General features: G+C 40.2%; 1 protein-coding gene across 1 annotated transcript in view; it reads right to left on the bottom strand.

The window, feature by feature from the left end:
• LOC139070039 (eukaryotic translation initiation factor 3 subunit H-like) overlaps positions 1-26,972 on the bottom strand; it is an 82,171-nt gene that overhangs the window by 22,643 nt on the left and 32,556 nt on the right. Inside the window, exons 3-4 of the mRNA XM_070551615.1 lie at positions 14,241-14,408; positions 3,657-3,756 (exon numbers count right to left, since the gene is read on the bottom strand). Of these exons, the coding sequence (XP_070407716.1) occupies positions 3,657-3,756; positions 14,241-14,408 (268 nt within the window). The remainder of the gene's footprint in view (positions 1-3,656; positions 3,757-14,240; positions 14,409-26,972) is intronic.

The following is a 26,972-nucleotide window of genomic DNA, read 5'->3' as shown; positions in this document are numbered from 1 at the left end:
CCTAATGTTCTTTTTGCTTAACAGTGGTTTGCGTCTTGGAAATCTGCCATGCAGGCCATTTTTGCCCAGTCTCTTTCTTATGGTGGAGTCGTGAACTTTGACCTTAATGGAGGCAAGTGAGGCCTGCAGTTCTTTAGAAGTTGTCCTGGGGTCTTTTGTGACCTCTCGGATGAGTTGTCTCTGCGCTCTTGGGGTAATCTTGGTCGACCGCCCACTCCTGGGAAGGTTCACCACTGTTCCATGTTGTTGCCATTTGTGGATAATGGCTCCCACTGTGGTTCGCTGGAGTCCCAAAGCTTTAGAAATGGCTTTATAACCTTTACCAGACGGATAGATCTCAATTACCTTTGTTCTCATTTGGTCTTGAATTTCTTTGGATCTTGGCATGATGTCTAGCTTTTGAGGTGCTTTTGGTCGACTTCTCTGTGTCAGGCAACTCATATTTAAGTGATTTCTTGATTGAAACAGGTGTGGCAGTAACAGGCTTGGGGGTGGCTACAGAAATTGAACTCAGGTGTGAAACACTGCAGTTGGGTTATTTTTTAACAAAGGGGGGCAATTACTTTTTCACACAGGGCAATGTAGGTTTGGATTTTGTTCTCTCCTTAAATAACAAAAACCATCATTTCAAAACTGCATTTTGTGTTTACTTGTGTTATCTTTGACTAATGGTTAAACGTGTTTGATGATCAGAAACATTTTGTGTGACAAACATGCAAAAGAATAAGAAATCAGGAAGGGGGCAAACAGTTTTTCACACCACTGTACGGCTTTTGAATATCGATAAAATATTGCAGGAAAAAATATTGCGATATGTTGTGATATCAATATTTTTTACATCCCTACTTTTAATTAAAGCTTCCTTCCGGACTATTTCTCTTATCCAATGGCACCATCTAGTGGTTGACAAGCATATCACACAAAAACGCTGTTCCTCAGTTTTTTTTTAGATGGCGACTTCACGTTTCTGTTTATAAATGTGCTTCTGTAGCCGATAAACAGCTAAAACACATTGTTTTACGAGTATTATTCTCATTTCATGTTGTGTTTTCATATATTTATATTTTAGAGACTTTCTTGTCCATGAAAAGTTAATCAACTCTGCATCAGCCAAGGTATTCCTTTAATTTGAAGCGTCTAGGCAGTAGTCTATCGCTATTAGTTAGTTCTGGTCGGCGCTCGGTTTCCTATTGCTCTGCCAGGCAGGGGGCGTGGTTAGCAAAAACAAAAAAAGACGTATTGCTTATATTATATCACAGTACATGATAAGATAATCACTTTTACGAATTTCTGACAAATCATACATAATTTCTGAAAGAGGAAGACTCCGGATAGCAGCTTTAATGCCAAATAGACACAAAATAAGTAAATACTGGCATTTTTAAACACTCATTTCTCTTTGTAGATTTTTGTTATTGTGACTCTGTTTAGAAGACAAAAAGAAAATAGAGAACACAACTAAATCCTTATTTTCCAGCCTGATGAGACATCAGGGTGATATATTTATTGGTTTCTGAGACATCCAGTGGTTTTTAAAGGAGCCATCTTGCATAACAACACAAAGGAGTGAGGCAGTGTGGAAAATTAATCTTGAACAAATAAAAATAAGCCCCAGAACAAAAAAAAATAATAATAACAAAAAACTTAAAAATCTTGGCTGGTCCAGAGCGATTCGGAATAAAAAGAGAAATGTTATTCCCCTGCAGGTCATTTGTATTCAAGTCCTAAAATCTGCGCATCTCTTTTAATAAACAACAAGGATTTGTTGCAACAATTCCAGCGGCTGAAAATTAAGCTGCATAAAAACACCCAAACAAACAACAACTAAGAGTAGCTGTCCTATGTTTTCGGATTCAGGCAGCACAAGCTGTCCCTCTGCCTCCCAATAATCAATGCCCTCTCTTTCTTTCTGACAGGAGTCTGTTAGCACAAAATGGTTCTTTTACCTTTCCTAATGTCCCACATAAATCTATTTAGAGTGACTGACTGTGTATGTCTCAGGCTGTTTGGTGTTTGCTCTGGGATCAATACTCTTGCTGCATTATTCTACTCTGCACCATACCTCAAACTAAATGTTTATAAAATGCTTGTCTGAGTGATAAACCGGAATGTGGAGCATCATCTGACTCTGTCATTTATATGGTTTGTATTCTATGTAGAGCATCACCCCGGGCTACCTTAAGGATGCGACTCTGAGGCACAAAGTTTAGCCTGGAGCTCACAGCAGAGGACAACTCGTTTAGGTATGGTTATAAGGAGCCCTTTAGGAAAAATCCATAACTATCTTGGCACTGTTTTAAGATTTTGACACAATTATAAATCTGGAGTACTTTAAAGTGTTTGCTGCATACTGTGACCTTTCCGAATGGCTGCAGCGTGACATAAAACGCCATCCATGAGGAACCAGGAGGACAGCACACTCCACCATAGGCAGGACAAATTGCTCAACCCTTCTGGAACTTTGGCGTGCTTAATGTCATGCTGCCTGAAAGTTGGATGAAGCCAACAGAGGACTCCACAGGCAGACTAATTTGATGCTTTAGATCGTGTGCTGAAGTGGACACTATTGACCGCTGCCTGTACAGCCCAGTGGAGATTGAGGGCAGTTCAAAGAAATCTGGCCACTCAACGCTCATCTATCCGTGCCTTTCATTTCAAATAGGTGAGCAATACATGCAAGCTTCTGGAACATCAAGTACAGCAATCTGAAAGAAATCCTTTTTACAAAGGGCCGTGGCAGGGGAGGGAACACCTGGAGTTTTGCATCTTAGTTTGAAAGGAAGCGGGAGAGAAATTCTACATTAATATTCAGATTTCAGTCAAATCTAAAAAACAGAGTAGAAAACTAAAATGCAGTTATGTGCCGATATTGTCCTTTACTGTCCTGGCCTGTTTCAATCATGGGCTTGTTGGGAACACTGATAGTGACGGATTGGAGCTATAATAAATCATAAGAACTAATGAAAAGCTGCAGAAATGAGAGGGCTCCTGACTCTGGGCCAAACACAGCAGGTCAATAGCAGACCGGCGAGCCAAAGAGACAAATGTGTGGGAAAAATACAGAGGGAATGGAAAAGAGCTATGAAAAGGCACTTTAAAATTGCCCTTCTTCCTGAAAACACACTTTACAAGAGTGAGTACGTAAATCTGAGGCTTCTGAGTGAACCTCTGGCTTTTCTTCATTGGACAAATACACCCGCTTTTGTCTCAACACGTGCGAAGTCCCCTCGTGAGCGTGCTTATGTTTGCCAGAGAGGGTACACTCGGACTGCTGCGAACTGCCAGGAAAATGGTCCCCTCATTACGTTCATTTTTAGCTGCAATTTAAAAGCAATTACGATAAGCCTTGAGGTCAGAATAAGCGTAAACATGGTACATTTTTTTGACGGGCAAGGGCGAGCTGATAAATCATCATCATCAACATCCATCTCCAACTGCCATTAAATGACTCCCCTGTGGATGCACCAGGCTGTATTTGCATCCGCTGAATAAACAGAATTAAAAGGGTGAAAAAGCTAAAAATGTTAACTTTACATCGCTATAAGTAGTGTTAGCTGATGTGTTGAGATAAACATAAAAGTACAAACAACACATTCTGTGTGTGTGTGGGGGGGGGGGGGGGGGGGGGGGGGGGCATATCATTGTAAACTACTCACCCTTCTGGTGTGAAGTCTTTCTCTTTGCAGATCTCCATAAGCTTTGGTGTGAGTCTGTAGGCTTTGAGGGACAGGGAGCCCTGGGCCGTTTTTATTGGGTCTACAATCAGAAAATCACAAATCCACTGTTTGAACAAACAAATCTTTACTGATTTGATCCTTTTAATGCAATTCTGTTTAGGTTCAGAAACAAAGAAACTGGACTTCTTCACTTGCTTGAGGGTGTTTCACTTCTTATCTGGGGACTTTTCTCAAGTCAAACAAATAAAATGCAAATAATTATGCTTTTAAACTATAACAAGAGCTTTGTTGTCAGATAAGACGGTTTGTAAATCACCTATAGAATCCTCCATTTGATGTGGGGAAGGGTTTCGCTGTTGTAGCTTGTAATTTTCTCGCTGAATAGATAACACTTTGACAACGAGAGAACCTTCACAGACAACGTTTTACAAATAAATCATAATATTTCAAACATGTTAGATTAGAACACATTATTTCAGAAAACCTTTACTCATTTTTACTTTAAACCTGCAGAACATTTCTGAAACTGTTCAGAATTTTTTCATGGATCAACAGTTTTGTGCTCATTACCCAAAAGCCCAAAGATGAAGGCTTAGTTCCACAAAAACCAGAATAATTTCTATTGGATAAAAAAATACAAAATCCTCATCACCTTTACACAAATGCTGAATAATCTGGAATACAAACAGTATTTACCAAATAGTTTATCATAAGTGTACTTTTATACGACCTAAAAACGTCATGTTGGGATTTACAACACTCCAAAGCATGCAAAGTGCCTAAAATAAAAACAATTACTTAAAAGTGATACAGCCTCTACAATCCCGATTCCCTTTTAATATGTTCACCTCTTTATTTTTGAGTGTTCACACTCTCCTGAGCCTCCCAGGTAAGGACTATTCAGGGGTTCTGGAGAGGAGGGTCAATCGGATTGTCGAACCTCAGATTCAGGAGGAACAAAGTGGTTTTCAAAACTTTCTTGCAAATCCTTTATGTGCTCGACACACGGGAGGCGACAAACGACCGCGAAATTTGTCGCTGTCGCTTTTATTACCTGTCACACGGGAGGTGATCCGCGGCAGCGGCCAGCGGCAAAGCCGTCTACGCGTTCTGTTCCATGGCGAAATTGAAACTTCCGTTGTTTTGTTTGGCTGTGTCACGTTGGAGGGAATTAAGGTTATTTAAGCGGTTCAGAGTTAATAAAGTGGTAGATATGATGTTTCACAAGGTGCTGCTAGAGTTATGTGAAATCTTACTTCTGATTTTACTATATAATAATAATAATAATAATATAATAATAAATATAATAATAATAATAATCAACTTCTCCTTCATGTTTGCTCGGAGATGTGCGGAGCATTATGTCCGCTCATTGGTCAGTGAATGAAACCTCTGTTGATTGATCCTCGTCCGAGCGACAGCGATGAAAAGTTGAACATGTTTCAACTTTCTGGGATCGCGTCGCTGGGTCGTCCGTGCACGGCACGTGCATGAGTGTAAAATTTCACACGCACGTTTTTCACGTTTCGCTAGAGAGACCCGCAATTATCGCTTTGTCGCGCATGTCTCATTGAAAATTAATGGAGAGGCGATGTCGCCTCCCGTGTGTCGAGCCCATTACAATGTTCATTATGTCATCTTTTTAAATATTAAACAAGGTTCTTTTTGCTTCGGACATGAAGGTGCGAAGCAAAAAGAACCTTGTTTAATATTAAAATGTGGTTTTCATTCTGGCCGTGGAACACTGAGCCAGCTCTATACCCTTAGGGGGATCTTGGAGGGTGCGTGGGAATTTGCCCAACCAATCTACATGTGTTTTGTGGATTTGGAGAAAGCTTTCGACCGCGTCCCCCGGGGGACCCTGTGGGGGGTAGTCTGGGAGTATGGGGTACCAGGCCTTCTGATACGAGCGGTTAGATCCCTGTATGACCGGTGTCAGAGCTTGGTCCGCATTGCCGGCAGTAAGTCGGGCTCGTTTCCCGTGAGAGTCAGGGGCGGCGTTAGGCCCGGCTACTTGGGCTGAAGCCCCGGATCTTTCATGATAAGCCCCGGATCTAAATCGCGGAAGTAACATGCAGTACCAAAGTCCAACAGAGAAAGCGCAGCTGGCAGTAGTTTGTAAAGTCCCATTTAGTCGTCACACACACACACAGGTGAAATTTATTCTCTGCATTTGACCCATCCCCTGGGTCAAAATAGCTCGGGAACTATTTGGTGGTTTAACCCCCCAATCCAACCCCTTAATGCTGAGTGTCAAGCAGGGAGGAATTGGGTCCCATTTTCTTTGGTATGACCCGACCAGGAGTCGAACCCCTGATCTACCGATCTCAAGGCGGACACTCTATCACTAGGCCACTCAGTCGGTATACAGCCTGCCTGAGCCTCCACCACTGAAGAGAAGCCCTTCAGCAGCTGGCTTCTTCTACAGTCTCTGTCTGAAACGCATGAGTGAAGATGGACATAAGGACGTTTTTTAGACCAAAAGTACAACGACAGAACCCCAGCTCTGATGAGACTGGTGTTGACTCAGGTTTGTGAGTCTTATTTGAAAATATTTGTTGTGCTGCTGGTTTGCCTAAAGTTAGCTTACTATCAGGTAAAGATGTTGGAGAAAGAAAGGGAATATTTACTATCATCTCACACTAAACACTAACAGGAACAATACTCTGCCCTGAATATGCTTACTATGTAGCTTCAGATTAAACATTATGTGGTACAAGATATATATATATATATGATGTTGACTAGTGCGTGTCACGTGTGTGCGCGCATGCGTGTGTGCGCGTGCGTGCATGCGTGTGTGCGCGTGTGTGTTAAGCCCCGGATCTTCTTCAGTCCTAAATCCGCCCCTGGTGAGAGTTACTGCCAAGGCTGCCCTTTGTCACTGATTCTGTTCATAAATTTTATGGACAGGATTTCTAGGGGCAGCCAAGGTGTTGAGGGGATCTGTTTTGGTTTGCCTTAGGATCGGGTCTCTGCTTTTTGCAGATGATGTGGTCCTGTTGGCTTCATCAGAACATGATCTCCAGCTTTCGCTGGAGCGGTTCGCTGCCGTGTGAAGCAGATGGGATGAGAATCGGCTCCCAGGACACACTGGGGGGACTATGTCTTTCGGCTAGCCAGGGAACGCCTTGGGATTTCCTGGGAAGAGCTGGCTTAAGTAGCTGGGGTGAGGGAAGTCTGGGCATCCCGGCTTAGGCTGCTGCCCCCGCGACACAACTCCAGAGAAGCGGCTGAAAATGGATGGATATTTTGGAGTAATTTTGACATTTCTAACTTCAAAATGTGAGCAGGAAGAGGAGCTGGTCTTTTCATTACAAAATCTCACAGGCAGTGTTGTTTTTGACAGCTATGTAGGTTTTAGTCCTAGTCTTTTGGATGAAAATGCATTTTAGTCCTAATAAGTTTTAATTGACAAAGATTTTGGTTTTAAGTTTTACAAAAAGATTAAATGGAGTATTAGGGATCAGTGAGCAGAAAAAAATAGTCTTGACAGACTAACCAACACATTCTTCATAAACATGTTCAGAAAAAATGTGTTAAAAATGGTAATTTCTTTCATTTATCTGCCCAAAATATATGTTTTCAGGAAGTGCACAGATAAAAACGTGTCAAAGCTGCAAGAGCAAATTTAGAAAACAAATTAGCTTAAAACACATTTTCATGCCTCTTAACGATGTTCTAATGTTCTTGTTCCCTGGGTCCTCCACTCATTACACACTCATGCATTTAGCAACAGAACACCACTGGTGTGAGAGGTTCTCTACTGAATATACCAGAGAAGGAGAAACAGTTGGCTGCTATCACTTCAACTTTAGGACAATTTACCAGAGTCCCAATAAGAAAAACACCATTTGAAGGTTTGGACCTAGAAAATGGTGACTGGTGTTTAGCACCATCTCGTTTCCTATGGCAGCATGGGTGTCCGATTCTGTCAGAAGCATCTCAGGGAAGATACCCAAGGGGATGGGTTTGTGTTCCGTGACTGTGTTTGCGTTCAAAACCTAGCTTGTCCTGTAAATTCGCAAAAGCATCTTTAACATTATGAATTTATTACTAAGTATCGTCGTGCTCGCTCATATTTGTCACCGTTTATGTCAGCAGTAAGTCTTTCTCTCAACTGCACCCAGACCCGGTGACAACAGCAGCGGCAGCGTTACTTTTTAGCTTCAGACAGACAGGCAGAAGTTTGCTTTTTGAGCACAGTCTCGTCACATCGTCGGCATCTCATTTTCGTGATGAGAAAAGGGGCATCAACAAAACCATTCAGCCCTTGTCATCATTCACTAAAACAACGCTGATCACATTAATAAACTAACAAAGAAGATAAACTTTGTTTACAGTTAACTAACTTTCTTCATCACTACCCTCTCCTTGTTCAGCTCTCTATCAAATCTGCCTTTTCCAGGATCCACCAATTACCTCTTTCTAATTCATTTTCTCTTTCCCTTTCCTCGCATTTTTTTTTATTTTTGTGATATATTTTAATAATTTTTAAATATTTTTTATTAATTTATTTATTTTATTTGGTATTTGTGAAGCGCCTCGTGATTTTTATCTTGAGAGGCACCATATAAAAGATTGTTTCTTCCACTTCCTCCTCTAATGTTGTGGAACAGCTACTTACTTCTTCCTTCTTTTGTGTTTTCTGGTGGACTTTTCTTGTAATCTTTTTAACTCAACTTGAGCAGTAAATCGCCAGGCTTTCTGAAGGTCTTATCAAGTATTTACCTCGACATTTTCACTCATTTCCAGCTCAGTCCTTGGACATGACTGTAGGGTATATCTCAGTAGGGTGTGCAATTTGTCCTGGACAAGTAGAGGACAAACAAAGTTCTTGTACCTGACAAAGGACTGCAGCATTTAATGCAATGTGTTTTCAAATAGTGAGGAAGTGGACAAAAGATGAATGGTGGGGCTTAAACATCTCCAAAAAAATGACTTTTTATAGTAGGTTCCTAGCAGCAAAGTACATAAATATGGGGTTCAAACCATTTGTTTGCTAAGTTTTCTATTATATTTTTGTACATCACTGGTTCATCCCTTGAGTTATGGTTTCCTTTGTAGGGATGCACCATTAAAAGGAACTCCGGCTATGAGGACGTGTATGCCCTAAAAAGCCACAAATTTTCTGTTGTACCAAACTATGTTGTTAGAAACACACAAAATATAGCCATTTATTCATAAATCTGTAATATTTAATACATTTTTGGACAAACGTAGGATGCCATGTTTTCTGCACGCAATGCACTCTGGGGGCAATGACGTATATTGGTTGCTCTTGGAAGAATAGCTATTGATGCTAGTGTTTGTTACGCACTCACCATATTAAAAATTAAGTAAAATGCCGCATTGCGCTGCTTTTGGATGTAATTTCCAGTCAGAGGGCAACAAGGGGAGTGATGTGAGGTTACACAGCTTTCCCACTGGCAAGAAGAGGAGAAAGCAGTGGGAAGATGCCTGTGGACGAACACAACTTCCTAAAGACCCACGGCTGTGTTCCCTACATTTTTCTCCTGATGCGTTTGAGGCTTTTAGTCGACCACAACTACTTAAAGAGCTCACCAGAGTGGCTGGGTATAAGAGAAGGCGGAAACTAAATGCTTTACCGACCATTTTCCCACACAAGACGCCTAAACACCCTTGGAGAGACAAGAGACGCTCTCCTGAGCCGACAACCCGCTCCTGCAGCTGCCGCTTCGGTCATGTTCAGCAAACCATCGGACACGCCACTCGTCATGGATGAAGCTGAACGTTCACCTCTCCCGTCAGTAAAACAAGCAGTAAGTGTAGCAATACAGTGTTTTCCAAATATATAATATCTGCAAAAATGATTTGTCATTTCACTGAATATCCTAATCTTCTATAAAGCACACGACAGCTCTGGATGCTAAAATGCTCCAAAATCATTCATAATTGAATAAGTTTGATCACACGATAGCTTACCGTTAACTTCTGCTGACAAAAATGTGAGCTCTTGACAACAAACTCTCCCTCTCAGTTACCACGGAGACGCATTTGCCACACACGCAGCACTGGTTTTGTCCTGCACTCGCGTCATCCCGCCCTTCTTGTTCTTCATTTTGATGCTCGTTTAGTGAAACATCATCAGTGATGTCCTCACTGATGTCCTCACAATTGCATTGCGACGCCAACAACAATGGCGACCTACGCGTTAAACTATTTTTTACAAATTTTATAAAAATGAAGACATTAAAAAGTTTTTTACACCACTTTAATATAACTGATACTAGCATTTATCTTTTAAGAACCACAAAGTTTTGTAACCTGGGTTCCTTTTAAAAACATTTTGTATCTGTCTGATACCACGTGTTTGCATAGTCCAACTTCTCACCATCAATAAAACTATGCGGCAGCATGGCGTTCACCTCCCAGGTGAGTGGTCAGGTAGTGAGGAAGAGTAATATGATGTTATGTAATGGGTTAGAGTTGTAATGTGGCTCATCAGCTCAAATGGTAACAGAACTAAACAGAAAGAAACTCACCACCACTCAAGAGTTTACAGACGTCAGCTATTTGAAGGTACTTCTAGGTGAAAATGCACATCAAGTATCAACATGAGTGTTTGTACGAGCACTCAGTTTGATTTTAAGAGTTTAACTAACACTCAGTCGGGTAATGCAAAGTAAAGAGTCTGGATTGATGAAGAAAAGGCCAATAACCAAAGAGCAACCTTCAACAAGTCTAAAGAATAATTGATGAGGAACATCAGGAGAGAGAAAAAAGTCTGGGACACTAATTAAAAAATAAAAACTGTTCGACTGATCGACTTTTATACAGAACTGTACAACGTTAATAAACACCAACCTATACAATTTCCCTTCACAGCATACCTCCTCCAGTTTGTGTGTGGATTAAAACAGTTTAGGCCAAAATAATTAAAAACTGCATTCAACGTTCACTGTGTATGATGTAGATATCTCACTGACCTTGTGTTATAATTTTAAACACCTAAAATTGCTGTATGGAAATTGAGTAAAACTGAACAGACTGTCAATTTGACACTTCCTTAGGCACTCCCCAAAGGCAACTGTGTTAAACCATTTGCCTACGGATCAACCAGTTCAAGTACAGACTGAAAGTTGACCGTGAATCTCAGTTCATGTTCACAGAGAGCAGGGAGGGCCAGCATGAAGGCAGCTCTCCCAAATCCATAAGAAGCATGCTGACTGAAATCAAATGCTGAGTGACGCAGATGAACTCTGAAGAGCTGGTTGAATTTGGACACCATGTCCTGATCTTCTGCTGCCTACGAAGGCCGGTCTGTTCCGTGTGGTACACGCTACATCAGTTCTGTTAACGGATCCACCCAAACATTCACACAATCCTAAATGTCAAGTGTTTTAGTTCAATAGAAGGTGCCCAGTGATGATGTTTACACTGATTATTCTCAGATAATCAAACACAATTTTCAGTTCAAAGCTCGTTACTAATGAGATTCGGAGCCTAATTAATTTCACTGCATGCGCCCGATTTGAATGCTCTGATTAGCTTTGCATGTCCACCTTCACCTCTTCTACTGTTCACCTCATATTTAAGTTTTTAGACATTTACCCACCTGGTTTAACAACCTACTGTAATCCATAGCTGTCACCAGACGAAAGCCATTTACCTACAAGTTCCCCAGACGATTGATTCTTTCATCGGTATAAAATGACCGGTGAGCTAATGACAAAGGGAGGAAAAAAAAAAAAAAAAAAAAAAAAAAGAAATCAATTTTCCCTTCCCCTTTGACTTTAAGCAGAGATAATGTAAATTCCTTTGGGGTGCTTTGATCCGTTAAGTGCTGCATTATTGATTGACATTAGTAGGAGGTCTCGTTTAGAATGAGAAAAGGCTCGCTGCCCAACTGCCTGGCTGGCAGAAGCACATCACAGAGCTGCAGCTGGAAGATGGTCATAAATAAATCTCTGTCTGTTCTTTATTATAGAACCTGAGAACAACAAGACCCTGAGAAGATTTAGAAAAGGAATAATCTGATTAGTATAGCCGTTTTACAGACAAAGGGTGAAATTTGAAGCTGGTTCAGTACTTTAAAATAGCACGTCTCCATTTTTTGTCTTTTACTCAACGTGACTGTATAAAAATTGAGCTGTAATGAAATATTTGAAAGCAATAACCTTGTGAGTCTGTTGTGCGTCAGCCTCACTCTACTTTCTGTTTTCTGATTCATGACTGAGGAAAATTCTGTATCGTTACAAAAATAAAACACTGGCTGAAAAGTCAGTCCTGACATTAGGATGATGTTACATTTTGATTACATACAATACACTTGGTTTGTAAAGTCTGATGAACGAGTCACAGCAGGGCTTTACTAACATGAAACAAAACCACTTATCATATACATGCATTTAATTATGCAACCAACAATGAGATGCATCCTATGAACTCAACTTGAAATGATTAATTTACATTTATTCAGACAAGGGAGTCCAAATGTTTCTTATTAGAGATATATTTTCTTTGTGGGTCATGCTGATTGAATTTGTGTCGTCTTCTGATACTTAACACCATCTGATACGGATTGCTGTGTGGAAATAATCTTTTAAAGATTTACCTGCAAGCCTAGCGCGTCCATTTGCATCATGTGTGCGTTCCACCCAGAAAACCTGCTATTTCTGGTGTCTTCCTGCCTTCTGCTTCTTTTTCTATTGTTGGCCTCAACCACAGAAGGGCAATGGTACCTTACCTCACTACAGGCAAAGGTCCTTAACGTTTCCTCACCTGTGTAGCTTCAGTGCCAGGTGTGACATAATACCTTCTGAGGAGGGTTTCAGAGGCCAACAGGTTAGTTCAGCTGACTGAATAAGATTTAGTCGTGAAAAAGGACTCAAACATGTCTATGGTGTTTAATTACCATGTCACTCAGTGTCTACTCCCTAAACCCCTGCAGTTAACTTCTGAGCTTTGTTGCGTTTCATGGTGTCTTAATAAAAGAGCATTTTCTGTGTCTTACTGTCATAACAGCTTTATCCAACGGATGAACAACTTCTCATGAAAAATCCTCTGACCAGCTGGCCTCTGGCCCACTGCCACCAGATTTTCCATCACTTTTCTGTGTCTGACCCCCAGCGTGAGTCGTCTGACACGTAGCTAGTTTGATGTGCAAAGTAGAAGTGTTGTAGACATTCTCATGAGTCTGGTTTTAAAGAAGCATGAAATTATGTGTCATTTTTCTTGGGTAAAAAATGAAACCTTGATGTTTTTACCTCCACAAATAACACAAGCCCAAATCTATTCTTCCATGCTGTGGAGTAGCTAATGGTTAGTTTCTACTAGCTAAAACATGCTCTGGCTTTTCTGGTTTGCTCAGTTTCTGGTCTGATTCCTTTCTGTGCCTACTGCAGAAAATGTGGGTTGAGGACAATTTTCCCGCTCAGCATGCATATGCAACTCAGACCATCACATTTTAAAAAGTATCTCACACTTTCTCAGTGAACAAGAACTTTAATGGACTTAAGATTCAATTTAATAAGTCCTTTTAAGTGAAAACCAAGGTGCTTTATCTCTTGAGGCATGAAAAGTAATGACATTAAAAGTTAGAGGGGCACAACACACGGCGTTATTTCCACTGGTTGTAAGTTAAACACCTTCAATAACAGCAATTTGCCTCACGTGTGACTCCAGACCTCTGATCTCAGTTTGGAGTCAGATGGACTACTGAATATTAAGAAGCCTTGTTGTAACTAATAAATTATTGCATTAGTCTCTTGGTGAGAATGCAGCAGTAACCATCAAGATGAAAAATTCTTCTTCAAAACCTACAAATTTACTGCAGTAAAATCTTTTTCTATTTTGTGTCAAACTGATTTAGCTACTTGTGACCTTATTCTTTGTCTTCATTTGGTGAAAAAAAAAATAAAAAATACCTATTTGACCCGAGGTTGTTGACTCATGCCTGACAGTGCACACTAAATGTTTTCAATCAGTTCTCTTACAGAAGCACCATTTGAGCGCCTGGTAAAAAAGATGATTTTGCACAAATATTGTAAATCTTGGCCAATGGCCATCTCCGTTTTACTTTTTTTTTCTAAACAACGTTTCCTTATGACTCAGCATTTCCTCTGGGAGCTGTAGTGTCGAACTTGACTGGTGCCGATCTACTCTACTGGAACCACTTTCCACCTGCACAGATTTCTGTGATTAGTGGCCGTCTATGAATGCTTGTGTGACAAGTGACGACTGTGGCAGTATGTCTGCTCAGTATTTCTGGTCCATAACTGAGTCAATAAAACATTTCCAGCTTAAATGCAAAAGATTGAACTGGGCGAGCACATGAGATCATTGCTGACCATTAGCTGAACCCGCTCTGGGTGTTTAAGAACAAGAGCTCACACCACCAACTCAATTTTAATACTTATTTTCTTCATCGTTTATCTGACATTAAATCATCTTCTTGCATGAGTTCTTGTTTAGTTCAGTTCCTATCATCTGCATGTCGATATCTTTATGAAATTTCCTTTTATTTAAAGTAAAAATGCCAGTTTAACTGATTTTCTAAGCAATTTGAAGCACATAGCATTCTCTGTGTGGAATACTCACCATAGATGAGAACAACAGACTCTTCAATGGCATGTTGGTAGCTGAACTGGGAATCTAGCAGAGCTCGGCTGACAAAAGAGCCATAGTAGGTGGACTGGTACCAGCCCACATGCAGATGGTCAATGTTGACATGACGCAGAGAACGCATCATCTCCATCTGGTACTGGACTAGAAGCAAAGAGGGAAGGAGAAAGAGAGAGTGAGAAACTCAGATAAATGGAACAAGTGGGGGAAAATGTTTACATATGAATTCAATTTAAATTAGCAATATTTTTTAGATCTGTGACTATCTGTGGACCATCTGCACCTGGATACGGTGGATAAACAGAGGATGTGAGATTTAGAAAGAAAATGAGCCACAAGGAAGCAAAGGACAAACGTGATCAAACTGGGAAAAACAACAGGCTTCATCTGCTGCTGTCAAGTGGCCATGGAGGTGATTTCTAAAACAAACATAAACTCGGATCAAAAGTCTGCCTCTTGTACTTTGTCAGTAAATAAATCCTGGCAGGGGAAAACAGCTGGACAGATACGCGAGCATGTTTCAGCTCCTGAGGAGGAGGCGAGATGCATTACAGAGAGCCTTTTCATTATGGCGGACACCTCTTAAGGACGTGCAGCAAGGAACACAAACACCCCGCATCACCGGCTTTAAGTAACAACCACAGCAAGCGAGCAAAACAGTGTCTAAGCAGGCTAGCTGGGGGAGGTTGATAAATCAGGTTGTGATTGGGCAGCTGTGGCCCCTGACGCTCAGTCTGTAGAGCACAACCCTGCCCTGCTGGGGCGGTTAACAAGAACAAAGTGGAGGGGTGAAAAACAGGGAGGGAGAGCACAGAGGGCAAAAACAGGAGCAAAGACGGAGTGGCTTCGGACACCAGGAGGAGAGATGGAAGGTGCTGAAGAGGAGCAAAGGAAGATAAATAACAATGAGCAGATACAAAAGAGAGAAGGACTAAAGAAAAATGTAACGTCACCCATTTGTGAAAGGGAGATTTTTCTCTTAATGGCCTCGGTTGTGTCTGGCAGGTCACTAAGGTCACAATACTACAACGTCAGACCCAGTATAAGTACATAAATATAGTTTTTTATCATGTCTGATCTTTAATTAATGAGTAGTTAAAGAAAATGTCTAGGAATAACTGTTTTAATCAATTAGAAACTTTGATGTTTCTAAAGAGAATTTTTGTCACCACTTCAAATAACTTCTAACACTTTACTGATGGAATAAACTTCAGGTGACGAGTAAAACGTTTACCAGAAACAGAAATACTAAATGTCAGTGTAAACTAATGCAAAAACACTACTTTCATCAAAAGAGAAATCAGAGGTCAAATTACCGAGTCCACTATTAATCGACTCATCAGACACAACACAGGTTTGTTTTTCGTGTTGACTGAAGTTTGGAGTTAATCAAATCTGAATTAGTTGGGTTCCATGTTGACCTAAAACAATGCGGTGACACTTCACAGTTTCATTAATTAGCTGCCAACAAACACACACGTCATTCTGAGTTTGATGTTTGCTTAAATATCAGTTTTACAAAAATAAGATGTGACCCTTCAGCAGCTTAGTATTTCTGAAATGTATTTTCCCTGTAGCATCCTTTTTCACACTGATTAGTTCATCTCTCCCCGTCTTTAAAGGTAGAGCCATATGAAACATTAACCTTTTATTTCCATTTCTATTATTCTGGATTCTGCGAGTTTACAGTGTAGAGGGTAAATGTTGTTGCTTTTAAGCTTAATATATTACCTTTACTTATGACCAATAAGCTGTGATCCTCTATAAAAATGTAGAATATCAACCTGCTTGGTCTTTGGATGTTTAATCAGAAGATTCTAGGGTTCTTTGCTTTTTCAGGGATCAAACACACTTTGTCTCAATTCAGACAGAGTCAGGTTCATAAAAGATAAGAAATTTATTTTCTAAACAAATAAAAACCTGACAAGTTAACCAAGGCTACTGTGATGGATGAATCTAAGAGGATGGGATGTGATGTATAGTGATTGAATGGTGTGTGTTTATCAGAACCTTGTATCTAGAAGGACTGAGTTCTGGGCGTGAAAAGGAATTTGGTTTGCATTAAACTATGAAGTTGATTCTTATCAAAATGGCATCAGACGCAATCATGTTGTGTTCTACGTACCCCCGAGGAGGATCCCTTTCCGTAGCTTTCTCTAGAACTCTCACAGTCAAGTGAGCTCTGTTTTAATATTCTCGTATGATTTCTTGGCCAACCGGGACGTGCCATGTTAAGGGGTGTTAACAAGCAAACCTCAGAACATCACGCCTTCTTTCAGATACAGGATGCTCTGATTTGTGGCTAAGAAAATATCTATGTGTTATGACGTTTAACTTAACTTTAATTTATCTCTAGTGAACCTTGTGTCTGAGTGTAGATAATGATTCACTTGTTAAATCTAAAATTACTGATCATACCATAATAATGTTCATTTCAAACTTCAGTAATTCAAGCACAGATTAATCACCCTTATTCATTTAAGCACAGATTAATCAAGACATTATTATTATGCATCACCCATTATGGTTCATTTCATTTCACGATTGACCAACTCAAATGAGCTGAAAATAGTCACTTTATTCTGAGAGTGAGCAATCCTGCAGTGTTATCAAAAGAAGGCTTTGTTTGGGAACACAGCCTGACATCTTGTTCCTCCTGAAATGTAAACAAGGCTGCAGTATCCTTTTGGGTTTGTTGGAAGCTAGGACGTAAAATCCACCTTAGAGAATGGAATTTATGTCTGCAGATGACCGGTGGCATGTAGGTCAATCTGTAGGTGAAAAATGACCATTGTTGGACACTACAACAGCATTTTTCTATCCAAGTGTTTTAGCGTGTGGTGGATTTGCAGACGTTCATTATCTGAACTGTTTTGTTCTCAGTAGGGTCAAGGGGAGCTGGTGTCTCTCCAAAGGTGGTTGGGCGAGAGGTGGGGGACACCCTGGACAGGTCGCCGGTCCATCACAGAGACAAACAGGACACACAGTCTGTGGACACACACACACACATCCATCCATACCTTGCAACATTTTAGAGTTGCTAATAACATGAACATTCATGTTTTTATTCTGGGAGCAAAGCAGAACGCACAAAAAAACACTTTTATCAAAAAAAAAAAAAATAGCTGCAGCCGGGACTCAAACCTACAACCACCAAACAGCCCAATAACTATTAAATGGAAAAATAAACATTCTGTCAAATTTCAACAAAAGGAACACAAAAATATTTTTAGTAACAAATGTTTAAAGGGGCATCATGGAAGTTTGACAGCCAAAACATGTATAGAAATAATACATTTCTTCTTCATACATTCTCCTGCAATGCCCTGGTTCTGTAGAATGAGCCCTGGCATTTTTACTGTGATTGCCTGTTTTTCTGTAAAATCACAGAAAGAGATGCTCGGGTAGAACAGGCTGCTTCATGCACGTTCACGCTCAGGCATAGCCCGTAGCATTTGCTATCAGTAGCTTTAGCAGCAGAGAGAGAGAGAGAGAGAGGTAGTGCGACTTTGTCGCTGTTCCTAACGCCTAGTGACAAACCTAGCTACATTTCTGAGGACCCTTAGCTACTTTCTGTAGAACTTTCTTCTAGATATTTCCTGCAAATTAGCAACAAAATAGCCATTTTCACTCCAAACCGTTCTTTGAACGTTGTTTCAGCTGTCATCAAGATATACAAATGTTACAGATACAAAAGACACCACTGGCACTTTAGCTCACCTAGTAAGACGTCGGACTTTTGTGCAGAAGACCCGGGTTCGATTCTGGATGTGAACATAATTTATTTAGAGTTTCTTTTTTACATTACTGGTATATTTTTTTACAGTAAGATGCCCAAATTTTTATTTGAGACTCGCCGAACAGCATTGAATTCACAGATAAAAAAGATGTGGGTTCAACTTTCATTTTGGAAATATTTTTCAAGCAAGGGAAGGGAATGATCTGAGCATGCAGGAGGACTGACCCATCTTAAACCTTTGTCGGCTGTGCTGAAGAGAAAGGTACAGAACCAAATTAATTAATTAGCTGCGCGTTCTCCTGTCCTCTGGGCCACACACACACACACACACACACACACTATCACACACAAGGGACTGTCTCAGCTGTTATTTTCGTTAAGGAGTGTGCACGTACAGCATGCACGCCTCGTGCACAAGCCTACTATTGAAGCTGCCGTTACGCTTTTGGCCTGAGGGGCAATCGCGAGCATAAAAATTCTAAACTCCGTAAAGTCCCTTTAATTATTTGTTGATCATTTAACCAATCAGAGATCGCCTCGCAGATTTAAACTGACCATAGCACAGTTTTAGTGTTTACTCTGCAAAGTAGCACATAAATGTGATGAAATAAACAGTCTATACACACACACACACACACACACACACACCTTACTACAGAAGTCAAGAATCAAAGACATTTTTACGACCTGTCCAACAGCGACGAACTGGATGAAACAATCTGTCCTTCTAATCTTACCTTTTATTTAGTGGCTGACATGGTCTGAGCGAGGGACAAAAGGGGACATGGTAGTGGCAGATGAGAAGGTGGGAGAAGAATTAAAAGACAACGTGGTGTACTGGGGGAAGAAGGCAAGTAATTCTGGAGCATGCTGTTAAGTGAAAAATGTTTTATCCTGCTGAACTTTGACCTTAGCCGTCTATCCCCCCCAAATTCCACTAAATAAATTGGAAACTATCACAAATCAGTAAAAAAAAGTGTATGATTAGCTAGTTATGAAATCATGCTGAGGCAGTGGTTCATCCCTTGAGTTATGGGTCTTTTAATAATGCTTGAATGAGTCATTGGTTAGTGACAAATGCATAGAAAAAAGCATTTCCCAAAAAGACAAATTTGAGCCTAAAGTGATAAAAAAAATTAGTCAATGTTTAAAGAAGAAAAAAAAAAAGATCTTAAACAAACCGGGAAAACGGGAATTTAAAACTACTTCATAAAATTACAAGGACGTCTGGCTCCAGGGAAGCTAAATATAAAGAAAAAAAGTATGCTCCAGACATCAGCGCCATAATTTATGTAGATTAAATTATTACGAGGCAGGATGCAAAGATGTTAAAAAAATGGAGTCAGCAGAACTGACTGTTAACAAGAACTACTCCATGACGTGAGGGAGAGAGGTAAGACGAAGGATGTAAGATGGTGACAGACTGCTGGGGAGGGGCCCTGACCATGAGCAGCCCAAAACAGAGCTTAATGGAGGAGGAAGACAGCCTGCCACCAAACCACCCCATTTGTCTCAGCACTCCTCTCAGTAGGAGTTCTTACCTCTCAGGCACCACTGATGCGTACGCCTGCCCCCACATCCCATCATTAGCAGGGAAATTGTGCACAAACTAAGCTGAAGGATTGACAGAAACGGCAGGAAAACCGCACACAGTCTCCATTTCACGATTCAATCAGCAACTGTCTACCCGATATTTATATAACCTCAACATGTGTAATATGTTATGATGCGGGTTAAAGTTTTCATGTAAAACTGATGAAATTTTAACTTTAGCAAATGATTTATAACAGCATGTTCAACAAGTAGCACAAAGTGAGAAGCTTAAAAATAACGTTTTTTTAAGGCAACAGCTATGTTGAGTAAAATTCTCCAGCACCAAACCAATCATTTGCTTGTAAATAGTAACACGGATGACCTGGTCCCACCTTGTTTTAATCTACAGTGTACCCCGTAACAGTCAAGTCTTTTTGTGTAAAGAAATCTGACAGCTTATATTTACGGTGAATCTTGGTGTTCTTTCAAAGTAAATTCAGATGAAAAGCTGGGTGGAAATTATACCAAGCGTCCTTGAAATGCATTTAGAGCTGCGGTTCCTTCAACCTCACGTTAATTCAAGGAATATGCTGAGAAAAGACACTGATCTGAGAGTGGTTCTTCAAAATTAACTCAAGTGGTAAGAATTCAAGAACAAGGAGAGAGGATGCCAATGAAGTTGGAAGAACTGCACTCTCAATGCCTCAAGGCCCACTGAGCAGCTAAGAGCTAGTAAAAGACTAAAACAAAACTAGACGGTATGCTCAAAGCAGATGAGCTACAGAACCTAGCTGGTGTTTGTTTCATCATGCTCATCAAGGTGGAGTCTCGATAAAGCAAAAGGTCTGACCAAAAGAAAGGTCGAACGAGTCACCTTTGGGAGATAGTTTTCTGAGTTTTTTGAATGGCGAGAGTTCAGAGACGAAGACGAATTCAAACGGTTGTAGACCTGGTGATCACGCTATTGCACTGCTAAGCACAGCTTTTGTGGCCGGCTGGTTTGAAAACACTGGTGCACAGCAGGGATCCATGATTTAAAACCAGGGCGTGATATAACACAACCATTCAGTGACCATCTGACTACGGTAGTTGTAGAAAACTTCCTGTTTGTTTAAACAGCAATGTCACAATGTTGGAGTCACATCCATGATTCTGTGTCTAAATTTAAAGTGACATTAATTTGTTTGTTTTACAGTCTAATAAAATTATGTCTGAGGGTCTCTGATGATAAAAATCTTGTAAATTACACAAATGTGTCACTAAGAACCTCTCACAGCAGCAGTCTCCAAAGCAGTGGGAAGCTGCACAATATCAACAACCAAAATAAGCAAGCAATAGCTGATCTTTAGGTGTATAGTGGAATTAATACCTCTACAGGTCAGCACTGCTTTAGCAGGGAAAGAAAGACATTAGCTAAAAAACTCAAAGAATCTTAACTGTACAGATAATCCACCCATCTGGATGGCATTTACAAGACTAAAGCAGACAGGTAGACCTCCACACAAACCACTACAATCTGTACTACGGACAGGGATTCAGAGAAAAAACAAAAGCAGAAGGCATGAAGACAATCAAATGACTTTCAGCCTGATGGCTAAACTTAGATTTAGTTGGCTGAGGGAGACAGGCCAGTGGCAGCCAGCCAGCTCATCCCCACAAGATCTAATACAAAGCACAGAGCCTTGTAAATGCCACTGGATCACTACCTTGTTTGTTCATAAACCATGAATTATAGCCATCAAAAAAATATAGCACAACAACAATCTCAGTGACCATCACACGTGTATACCCCACAAAATATTGAAGTCATAAAGTCAGTAAAGATTTCGATTTGTGGAGTGAAATAACAAATGTCAGACAATTATTTCTACAGATTGTATCTTAGTGGTTAAAAAAATCCCCCAAATCCCTCTGAAGTAAAAGTCTCTTGTAAAAAAGAGAAACAGAGGTAAATTTGTAGCTCTTCTTTTTATTTTATATATTTTGTGTTGTTTATTAAATTTGAGAATAAATGTTTCATTAAAAATTACTCACGGTTTTGAAGGATTAAAGACTATTAGGGGAAACAAAGGATTAAAAATGCGTACATAACCAAGGAAAGCTTTTGTACTTCCCATATGGCAAGATTAGAGACGAAGAGAGTCAATGGGTGGGACTACATCCTGGTTAAAGGAATGGGAATTCTGAAAACAAAACGGTCAATTTGACAATATCACCAAGGCGTGGAGGTGGGAGTGTGTGCCATCGTTTGCTATTCCTCATTCATTTTTGCTGCCCTGCTGCCTGCCCTATCAATCAATCTGTGTCCCGAGGCCAGACTGGGAATGAGTCTACCCATTGTCTCAGTGCTGCCTGGTTGTGTGCAGGTGTTTGTGTGTGTGTGTGTGTGTGTGTGTGTGTGTGTGTGCAGGTGTTTGTGTGTGTGTGTGTGTGTGTGTGTTTGTGTGTGTGTGTGCAGGTGTTTGTGTGTGTGTGTGTGTGTGTGTGTGTGCGTGCGTGCGTGCGTGCGTGCGTGTGTGTGTGTGTGTGACAGCAAGAGAGCAGTGATGTTGTGCTCACTTGAGATCGAGACAAAGAGAATGTGTGTTTAAAGGAGAATGTGTGAAGCCAAGAGTTAAGTACGGATAACAAGAAAATGAACGAGGAAGCAGAACTTGATTCTGTGGGTTCCACGGCTGCAGGAGAGCAACTGTGTGTTTAAATGTCTGGACAGCAAACTGGCAAAAAACTAAACATACATGTGAAGTCCGGGAAGTGCAAGCCCTGAATACTGTGCATTGAAAGCTGAGAAAATGTGTGTGTTCAGTGAAGTGGAGGCCTTTGTCAGCCATGAGTAAAACTCCTCACCTTGGGTAGTAATGTTAACAGGTATAATCAACAAGGCACTATCAGCGTGTGTCTGCACCCTGAACCAGGCAGTCCATACTTAAATACTCAATGGCACAAGAGGTGAGCTGCAAAGGACCTCGTATTCTGCTGCAGGCCACAACAACTCCGTGCAGGCAGCAAGATGTGTTTCAGAGTCTGAATGTGAGGATGCACATAACTGCATGTCACAACACATTCTAATCACCCCTTTGACAGGCTGACGGCGCCTCGCCTGGAAAGCCCGATGCAGTTTAACACACGCTTTCCCACAAACACCAGCCTAAGTTTATATCCACCAACGTCAAGTTAAACAGATGAGTAATAGAATAGATGGGATGTCTGAAACTTTGGGGGGGACTTTGATTTTCTTCCTCTACTTTTCAGAGACTACACTACATCTGTCTACACTGTGTTGGATCATTTCAAAAGAGGAGAATGCTTTCCTAATAATAAAATAACTGTTCATTAACTGAAATATGATTCAACACCACAGGTGAGGCAGGCTGTTTGCATGAACGACAAATCAAAATGCAGAGAAAGAACATCCTAGTTTGGTTAAATAATCTTTTCTTTCTTTGATACCATTTACCACTTATTCCAAGTATTACTTAAATTCAGCAATAGCTACAGGGTCATAGGGAAGGAAGACAGATAGAACAAATGGTAGAATTTACTCAATTATTGTTTTTATTTATAGAGCGCAAAGTGAGTTTGTGAAAAAAGCTGCTGTATACTTGTTTCTGAACAAAACTCTCTAAAAACCACACGGCTAAAAAAAGAGATCCATCACTTTAATAAGACAAAAATCATAATTCACATGTAAGTGGGTCAGTCATTCATCTATATCTAAATTTATTTCACTGATATATTTATTTGTAGGAATCTGTTACAACTATTTATATTCGAGTTTGGATAAATTCAAAAAGGATGTAGGAAACAGTTGATGTGAAGGATTCTTTACAAGGAAAGAAACTGTCGTAGTGGAAGTTAAGTGAATGTACAAGGTTAAGATGCATTATATATGTGAGTTTAAAAAGCTGATTCAGATTTGGCCGCTGTAATCCCAAAGACAGGTTGTACCACTGTAGTTTGATCACTTTACATCAGTCTGACTGATGTAACCAAGTCTGAGATAAACACATCATTTAATTAACTGTTATTACCTCTGAATATTCAAGGACAAATTCTAAAATGTTATTGAAATGTCAACATCTTATGCAAAGTCTCAGGCATGTTCAAATTTAAATATTACTGTGTGTGTGTGTGTGTGTGTGTGTGTGTGTGTGTGTGTGTGTGTGTGTGTGTGTGTGTGTGTGTGTGTGTGTGTGTGTGTGTGTGTACCAAAAACATAACAAAAACATGTTTTTGCAGACTGGTGGTTGTTCCTGGATGGACCTCCTTGTGTTTAAGATGCTCAGAGATGACAGCAAGGTGTCCCAGGAGGAATTTCATTATTACTTCAGGTGAAAAACAAACTAATGTTTGAACACATTACAATTTAAAGACGGCCCATGCTACCTGTGTTTTTCTAAGTGAAGAACCGTGCAGTTCTGTAGCTGCTTTCGTTATCCCTCGTATTTTCTGAACTCTGAACACCAATTTTAATTTAATGAGTCTAAAATTTTGACCCATTCAGTCAACACAGCTGATATTCCATGTTTGCTCTGCACTTAGTTGTGAAAGTCACCAGCATCCCAGCTGTTTGGAGGCTGAAAACAGAGTGGCTCTTACCAACTCGTGTGTTTACACCTTTGCAGTTTTCTTTAAAAAGCACCCGTGAAACTCTGTAAGCATTCTATAAAAATACATGTTCATATGCAAGTTAACAAAACACCACTGCTACTATTGTTTATGCAGGGAACCAACACATATCAAAGTTTGAAGGCATCTTGTTCTCTTTTCTTTTTGCAGTTATGTTTAACAATCCTTTTTTTACATCAGTGGCTTCTCTGAACTCACTCAGGGTCCCTCCATCTGGGAAATTATGACAACCTCCAAAAGACATCTGCACAACTATGTTCTAGTAACTTGAAGCCATTTTGCGTCAGATATATAAGTAGCAAGAAAGTGAACAGATTTCTGTTGAGTAACACATTTTGACTCGTGTTTAGCGCAAGCCTTCAGTTCTGTGTGCAAAAGGTCAAATGTGAGCCGGGAAAAATCTTTACAGTGAGTTGAGACGTAGCAGCTGGCCCAGCACTGGCTGCACTCGCAGAAGAAATAGGGAAAACAAACCTGAAATAAAGATATTTAGCTACTGTCCCAGTCTCTCACAACCATCCGAGCCAGTTGTAATTTAATTGTAAGCAATGGAACAAAATTCTGATAGATGTGAATAATCAGTGACTTTCATCACAATAATCAGCATCAATATACTGAATTTAGCTTTTAATTTCTTAGCTGAAATGAAATGAGTGTTTTCCCTCCACACCACTAGGCTGAGCTGGGCTGTCCATCAGTCAAGTTCAGCTGCAGTCGCTGCCAAAGCTGCAACTTCAGAGCGAGCATGGTGGATAAATTCATGTCTACATTCGCTTTTGCAAATTTGCATCAAGCAGAGTTACAAAAGCTTAAAAAGCTGCCAGGATCTAAAACATGGTAGTACTTTAAGCTAGCCAGAAAAAAATGAAAAGGTGTTTTTTTTCCCCCCACTCTACAAAGTTTCGTCTGCTTACATCGCGTTTCAGAAGAACATGAGCCGCTAAAGCTGCTAGAGTTACTGTATAGAGTTACAATGTCCGACACATTTTTCAAGTGAAAACATTTTGGATGAAACTCTATAGACTAAAATCTTAAAACACATTAAACATTGCATCTTAGGTACATTTGACCACATAGATACTCCTACTTTCTAAACACATTTAAATAAAAACACTCATTTTAAATTCACATTACATGCAATACTTTATGAGCAGAAATGTATTTATGATCATTCCAGTTCAATCCGAAGGCTAACAGAAGGCCAGAACATGTAGGCCTATCCGACAGGACTGTGGGGACATGGACAAAAATAAATAAACCAAGAATGATGTAAAATATGAAACACATCCACAAGATTAATGACAACTATCGCTCAACAAGAGTTCAACCGATACTGGTTGGTCTATTGCCAATTTCAGAAAATTTCAGAAGCTGAATCAGACTTGGAACACTGAATTTAACCAGATGTTAATCTTGTGCACTTTGCTTAGTGATAAAATCAGACAACTACCTAAAATTATTCTAACAAACCAGTAAACTGACCAGGTATTTAAAAATAAATTTCAGTTGGAAATAATTTGAGTATTTATTAAAGCAGATGTTATTCATAAAATACACTTAAATTAAATTCTGCAGCAGCACTGGGCTGCCCAATGATGTGCCTGACTTTAAATCAGCTTTACTACAGATGTATTATCGGCCAATGCCAATATGCAGTACAGGCCAAAAGTTTGGACACACCTTCTCATTCAGTGTGTTGTCTTTATCTTCATAACCATTTACATAGGAAAATTCTCACTCAATGCATCAAAACTATAAATTAACACATGAGGAGTTATGCACTTAACCAAAAAAGGTGAAATAACTGAAAACATGTTTTATATTTTCTTCTAAATAGCCACCATTTGCTCTGATTGTTGCTTTACACACTCTTGGCACTCTCTTGATGAGCTTCAAGAGGCAGTCACCTGAAATGGTTTTCCAACTGTCTTGAAGAAGCTCCCAGAGGTGATTAGCTCTTGTTGGCCCTTTAGTAAATAGTCATGGTCATGAAAATAAAGAAAACAAACTGAATGAGAAGGTGTGTCCTAACTGTTGGCCTGTACTGTATAAAAAATATCAGTTACCCCAATGCTCAACTGAAAACGATCTCTGAGGTCCAAAGAAACGGGATGCTGATTAACAAAAACTAAAAAGGTTTTAAAAGGAGGAAGGAGATCACCTGACATTTAATGAAGAGTGCCAATAATCTGTGTTATATGCGTGTGTGCAGGGTTTTTCCTGCATTCAAATTTGTGTGGCGGCTGCCTCCAGCTAATTTTGTGCCGCCCCAGCCTGATTTCACTCTGCCTCCAGCTATATGGATGTTATTGTAACTGCAGTTGCAGCGTTGTGTGGCGCCGTATCAGCAGCGGTGCACCAAAAAGCACTAAAACCGCTGCAGAAAAAGATCAAAAATTGCTTTTCTCGCTAATTGGTACATATCTATGGTTGGTGATTGACATCCTGATTTTACCCCAGGCTCTTCCACATCAGAGCAGGGCTGTACAGTGTGGCGAAAAAAACTGTCTGTGCGTGTCTGTCTATTTTTAAACGTAGCACTGGTGCAACATCTTTGAATTACTATTTTCCCCAGAACTTTATTGAACAAATGTAATTTACGTGTAAAAAAATGCTTTTTACTGGTGCACAGTGTGGTCATCTGGATGCAGTGGAGGAAAATAAAGGAACCAACAAAGGAAGAACCGGTGTCGTTACAGGATCTGCTCGGGTGCGAGATCGGCTTGGGGTCCTTCGATTGCCGATAATGTCAAAGTAGTTGATGGGCTGAACATGAAGCTTACGGAAGTTACGTTATCAAGCTATGA

The sequence above is a fragment of the Nothobranchius furzeri genome, chromosome 5 (assembly GCF_043380555.1).
Source record: "Nothobranchius furzeri strain GRZ-AD chromosome 5, NfurGRZ-RIMD1, whole genome shotgun sequence".
In the NCBI taxonomy this organism is placed as follows: Eukaryota; Metazoa; Chordata; class Actinopteri; order Cyprinodontiformes; family Nothobranchiidae; genus Nothobranchius; species Nothobranchius furzeri.
The sequence above is the reverse complement of the archived record's forward strand: the minus strand, read 5'-3'. Positions and strand labels throughout refer to the sequence as shown.